The 5712-nt window shown below is 29.2% G+C and overlaps 1 protein-coding gene across 2 annotated transcripts in view; it reads right to left on the bottom strand.

Annotated features, from left to right (window-relative positions):
• Nucleotides 1-1951: 1951 nt before the first annotated feature.
• Nucleotides 1952-5712, bottom strand: part of LOC108694323 (alpha-1,2-mannosyltransferase ALG9) — a 4805-nt gene continuing 1044 nt past the window's right edge. Inside the window, exons 2-12 of one of the 2 annotated variants that reach the window (XM_018203740.1) lie at nucleotides 5567-5705; nucleotides 4818-5023; nucleotides 4621-4734; nucleotides 4428-4538; nucleotides 4063-4345; nucleotides 3606-3728; nucleotides 3014-3227; nucleotides 2799-2937; nucleotides 2481-2610; nucleotides 2242-2376; nucleotides 1952-2141 (exon numbers count right to left, since the gene is read on the bottom strand). In XM_018203740.1, the coding sequence (XP_018059229.1) occupies nucleotides 2242-2376; nucleotides 2481-2610; nucleotides 2799-2937; nucleotides 3014-3227; nucleotides 3606-3728; nucleotides 4063-4345; nucleotides 4428-4538; nucleotides 4621-4734; nucleotides 4818-5023; nucleotides 5567-5705 (1594 nt within the window). In that variant the 3' untranslated portion in view covers nucleotides 1952-2141. The remainder of the gene's footprint in view (nucleotides 2142-2241; nucleotides 2377-2480; nucleotides 2611-2798; nucleotides 2938-3013; nucleotides 3228-3605; nucleotides 3729-4062; nucleotides 4346-4427; nucleotides 4539-4620; nucleotides 4735-4817; nucleotides 5024-5566; nucleotides 5706-5712) is intronic. The other variant, XM_018203739.1, reaches the window with a different exon arrangement.

Genomic DNA, 5712 nt, shown 5'->3' with positions numbered 1-5712 from the left:
TATATATATATATATATTAATACTAATTGTATAAATTAATGGAAATTTGATTGGTTATAGAGATCTATAAATAATAATGTGACAAATGTATTCTGTTGAGCTGATGTTCGAATTAGAATGATAATGCGAATTATAATTCAGATTATGACAGAAGAACTGTATAAAAATTATGCGTTTCGCGGGTTTTCTCTCATTAGGGCGAGAAGCAGCCTGATATTGCATACCTTGATGAAGTGGACTGCAAGGTTCATAAAACATTGGCATTCTAAGAATAGATCTGGACACAGAGAAAACCCGCGAAACGCATAATCTTTATATAGAAAGCACCCATGGAAGTCTCAAGAATATTAACAGCAGAACTGTGTTGCAATAGTTTGGTAATATCATTGCAGGTGCATGCACACAAATTGTCTATTACAATCTGAAGGAAATTCCTATAATTAAAAAAAACACACCTTACACATAGAGAATTAAGTATAAAGATTTCATTGTATAATGGAAGAAGATAGGTCACATTACATTTATCTTTTAAAAAATATCCCAACTTGTTTGGCAACTCTTTTCGAACATGATACTGAAGAAAAAAGATCTAAAAAAATAGCTATTGCTCTAATGACCTGTTTTTCTGTTTATCTAAAAAAATATGCGTTTACTGAAGTGAGAAATTTTAGAACTAGACAAATTGTACAGATATATAAATCACTTCTTAGCAAAGGCAGTGATTATGTATTGTCTCCTGAAGCTTGGCAAGAAGCTTTAAGATTGGAAGCAAAAAGAGAAAGAAAATTTGTTATGAACACAATGACGATTACTACTAGAGAGAAACTTATTCAATTGATGGAAGAATATAGAGTGCCACCAGAACAATGGTATTTACTTCTAAATTTGTTACTTAATGTTCAAAAGCATATGAAAGTTTTGCCTAATGGTAGTATACAATTACCACCTGGAACAGAGGTAGATAGCATCATAAACATAATGCATAGAAATGAAATGGAAATTTATGTATTTACCTATTCACTAATTGCACGCTTACAGAAATTCTATTCTATTAGACATATTGTGAGAGTATTAGTTAACGAATGAATTAAAAATTTGTAATAATTGCATTAAGATGATTTGCTATGACATAACAGTTTTGTTAGAATAAAATTTCTAAATATTTATCAAAAATTAAATAAAGCTGATTTTGAAAAATATTTTTTTTATTTTTTTAAAAAACATTTGATTCTTTACTTAAAATTTTTCCATACTGAATATTTCATGTTATATCCCTCCATTTAAAAATAATTGTAGTCAGCATTTATAAGCATATGTAAGCAATAGGATTAATTTGATTCTTTTATACATAATTATATTTCTGAATATTTTAAACATAATACAGTTGAAATGTATATTTATCAGCTATTGAACAATTTTTTTACAAATTTAATTTTGCAGATATACTACTGAGGAGGTTCTCCATATAATTATTGTTTTATCGAAATACTATTTCGAAATTAATTGTGCAAACAGTTATAAATATTTTAAAGATCAGTATTTTTACAATAAAATTACCAAATAGTTTCAATACAATTTTTCAATATAGTTTTTTGTATATAAGGTATTTATATCGGTTAGCAGCTTTCATCGTGTTTGATGCCTAGTTTCTTGAAGTTTATAAATATAAATATAATTTTTACTTAATAAGCTTACTAGCTTTAGACCTCAACTGTTCATAAAATGTGATCGAGATGATAATTGAGGTTGGAAAATTGAAAGATACATGGAATCGATCCTAGAACTTGCGAGTCAATCATTTTCAAGCGGAATCATGCATCACATATACGCATATATATACACACGCATACACACATTATACATTTATATATACATATATACATACAATTACTTTCAACGTATGAATATTGGATATATATGCAATATTAAAAATGCTCTATAAAATAATAAATTTAATTTTTTTTATATCAAATCAATTTGTTTCTAAAATTCTGTTTTTTGCTTAAGAAAACTTGGAATTTCTTTGCTTTGATGATAAAAGCATGGAGTTAAACTTATTTTGTAATAAATTATATGAACCATATTTACAAAACTTATAAGATACAAATGGAATGTAAAAAGCTCTAAAGAATGGATGTGATCTGTAACATAAATGATAATAGAATATATCAGTTATAAATATAATTTTCATTAATTACAATTAACATATTATATATACATGTGTGAATAAAAGCTTTGGACTTACTTTGATGCATCTAGGAATTTAGAAGATTTCACAATAATAAACTGATGACTTAGGCGAGAGTAATTCGGTTCTAGAATTGTTTCAGTTTCTATATCCAAATCTAACAGAAAATGGCACTTATCTAGATTAAACTGAAAGCAAAAGGCAGAGATGTGATAATATATCTATAGTGCTGTAACAGAATTTAAAGTGCAGTAACAGATAATATTGTTCTGCTTATAAGATAGGTACATACATAACGTGATGGTTCTTCTTTATTCATATCATTAAAATGTGCTTGAATTACACTTGTTGCATTTTCATGATCTAAGAAAGGTTGAGGTAACTGTCCTTTGAATTCAGATTTCAAGTATTGTAACTTCCAACTGAAAATGATTTTAAAAATAATTATATCAAATTAAAGAAATATATCACTATATTGTAGTTTGTATTAGAGATGTGTTCTTTAACATATTCCTCTCCTTCAACAACAGAATTTCATAAATCCAGAAATTTTAATTTTTTAAACTTTTGAAACTAGCAATTAATATTGTGCGCTAATTTTTCTACTTACTTGTTGGACGGAAAGAAAAAACTACTGGGGAAACGATACCATTCTTTTCCAATACAGAAGTTTATGTTAACGTCTTTAGGTATATCACCTGTTTCTAGTTTGTTGACTTCAGTCATAATTTCCATGGGAGCATAATATCCTAACGCATATAATCATAAACTTCTTATCAAACTCTATTAATTAAACCAAATCGCCTTTAATACAATAATAATAACCTTTATATATCGCCAATGATCTTGATAATCCCAAGAGGCCACATACTAGTATTGCTAGAACGGTGATGTGTACAGTATATTGCAAATAATGGCAACTAATATGCGATGGATTGAATTTCGTTCTAACATAAAAGTATAACTTCTGTACAATATCTACTGCTATAGCGCCTGCTAAACAAATCATAGGATATACTGGAAACAAGAACCGTTCCTCCTGTTGACACATTTATTTCGTCAATTCCTTCGTTTTCTATTTCATCAATTCATTACATATCAATAGCACATTTGAACAATCTAAATATCGTGGAAAAATAGAAAATTTTTAGCGTTTCTTGTACACTCGCCGACTAAAAGATTGCAACAGATTTTTTTTTATGGTTTTTGAAATGCATTCTACTCACTGAGCGATTGATCTTTACTTACGGATCCACAAGTAAAAATCAACCGCTCGGTAAGCAGACTTCCGAAATCCATTAAAAAAAAGTGTTGCAACCTTTTAGTTGGTGAGACATACATGGTACATGTAGAAACGTAATGTTCAAATGCATTTACTTTTCTCTTAATAATATTATCAATGGTATTTTATACGTACTTTGTGCGGTTGAACGAAGAATACAAGAATCCATAGATATAAAGGAGCTAATGAATACCAGTAAGAAAGACATGAACGGTCTCTTGGACGATGTCTTGCTGGCACGATCAGCCATGCTAAAAACTATAAATTATAGTTAAAATACTGCTGAAATAAATCATGTGTTGTACAAGATATTGCAATTATCGTGCACTTTCAGTTGATTTAGTACATTTTCTATTGAAAATTAAATAACTTTAAATATAATTATAGTTTTTGGAAAGATACATACAATATTTTATCAATTTCGAGAAAACTTTAAAAACTATAATATCAATGATAAAGAAATACAATATTTAATCCAACTTTCAAGTTAGAAAAGAATTATTCAAGTTTCGTTGAAGAATCTGTATCTGTTCACAGAAAATGTGCGATAACTGAGATTTTATTAAATAGATTGAGTATGAACTATTCTTACTAAGCCTAAGGGTGCGAATAATGCACCAATAAAAACGAAATTGAAATTCAAGAATCCATTGATGATGTAATAACTGAACGACTCAGTGCCATAAAGATTAGGTCCATGGTTAGTGAAAACATTGTACAATATAATGTTTAATGGCGCGATGACAAGTTTGCCAAAATACAAGGAATCCACCCATACCATTGGTATCACAATTACAATGGCAGATATAATGACCCATTTTATGAATTTGACCCAATCTCGTTTATGTATTAACATTTCAATAGCGATAGGAAGCCTAAGAAGTAAAGTAAGGAAAATGAGTTTCTCTGTTGTAATATGTATAATACCAAAATTGTTCATGTTAGTATAAAAATTACCCGAGCAGCGCAGCGAATGGCCATCCAAGTAACGAAGAGATAGCGGTAGCAAAAATAGCCAATTCATACTGGCGAGCGTACCAAGCTGCTGTAGCAACAGTACTCAGATACCTATGATAAATATTAATATCCAATGTATAAATAATGTATCGAGTGTAACTAATATATTTCTCATTTTAATAATTGTACCCACATTGAAAAAGACGATGGTAAAAACGCAGCACTGGAGATATACATCCCAGAGCTGAGAATAAGGAATACAAATGTAAGTCTCGCCACATGAATTCCAAATTCGCGACAGACACTCCTAGAATACAAAATTATACTATAAAAAATAATGTGTCAATCCTTACATAATATGTAAGTGTTAGTTTTAAGGGAAAAACGTACTTGTAAAAGTATACTTCAGATAATGTACAACCCACAGAGAGGAAGCATCGCGTAAAATAGAAAACTAACGCGGGATTTGGTTCCAATAGATAATGATAAACTTTTGCTGGTACCATGTGAATTAATAAATACATATACGACCGTAAGGCATATTCAGGACTGTACTCCCACGTTTGCTGGCCTATTCCGTAGAGCAAGAAATGACTCTAAGATAAGACATAATGCAGATATAACAAAATGCATCGCGCCAAAGTATTATATCCATTAAAAATATCAAAGAATGAGAGAAATTTGTTGTGTTCACATTGCAAAATAGTCAAGTCTATCGAAAAGATTTTGTAAAATGCCTGCTACAAATTTTGTTGACAGAATAACAACACAAATGTAACAGAATCCGTTATTGCATAACTATTCAAATGATACCATTTGTTACAATTAAATAATTCCTTAAACCCTTATTTACAAAATGGTAAATTCTTCTCAATTTCTGTTGAATTATATTGGAAAGTTCTATTGGCAGAATACAAACTTAATTGATACTAATCTGCTGCAATATTTTGCTAATATTTTGTTAACATTTTGCTTACTGAAGATATTCTAGGAATGATTAATTGTTTTCATAAAAGAAATAATTCTACTTTTTAATATTTTTTTAAGAAATATTAGATGCAAAGAATGTGTACATTTCAGTATTTTTGTAGTATTTTTAAGTTTATGTAAAATTGAATTAAGTTATATTATAAACTCACTGGTTCCCAGTAATTATAAGTTTCATCACAGTCTGTTATATGACACCATACAGCAGAGCAAAATCTTGCCGATAATAACAATTTAAAAGCTGTATCATAGCAGGGATAAACAAGTCCCATGTCGGAAGATTCTTCTGGTCTAAAAC

This window comes from Atta colombica, unplaced genomic scaffold (genome assembly GCF_001594045.1).
Source record: "Atta colombica isolate Treedump-2 unplaced genomic scaffold, Acol1.0 scaffold12, whole genome shotgun sequence".
Taxonomy (NCBI): domain Eukaryota; kingdom Metazoa; phylum Arthropoda; class Insecta; order Hymenoptera; family Formicidae; genus Atta; species Atta colombica.
The sequence above is the reverse complement of the archived record's forward strand: the minus strand, read 5'-3'. Positions and strand labels throughout refer to the sequence as shown.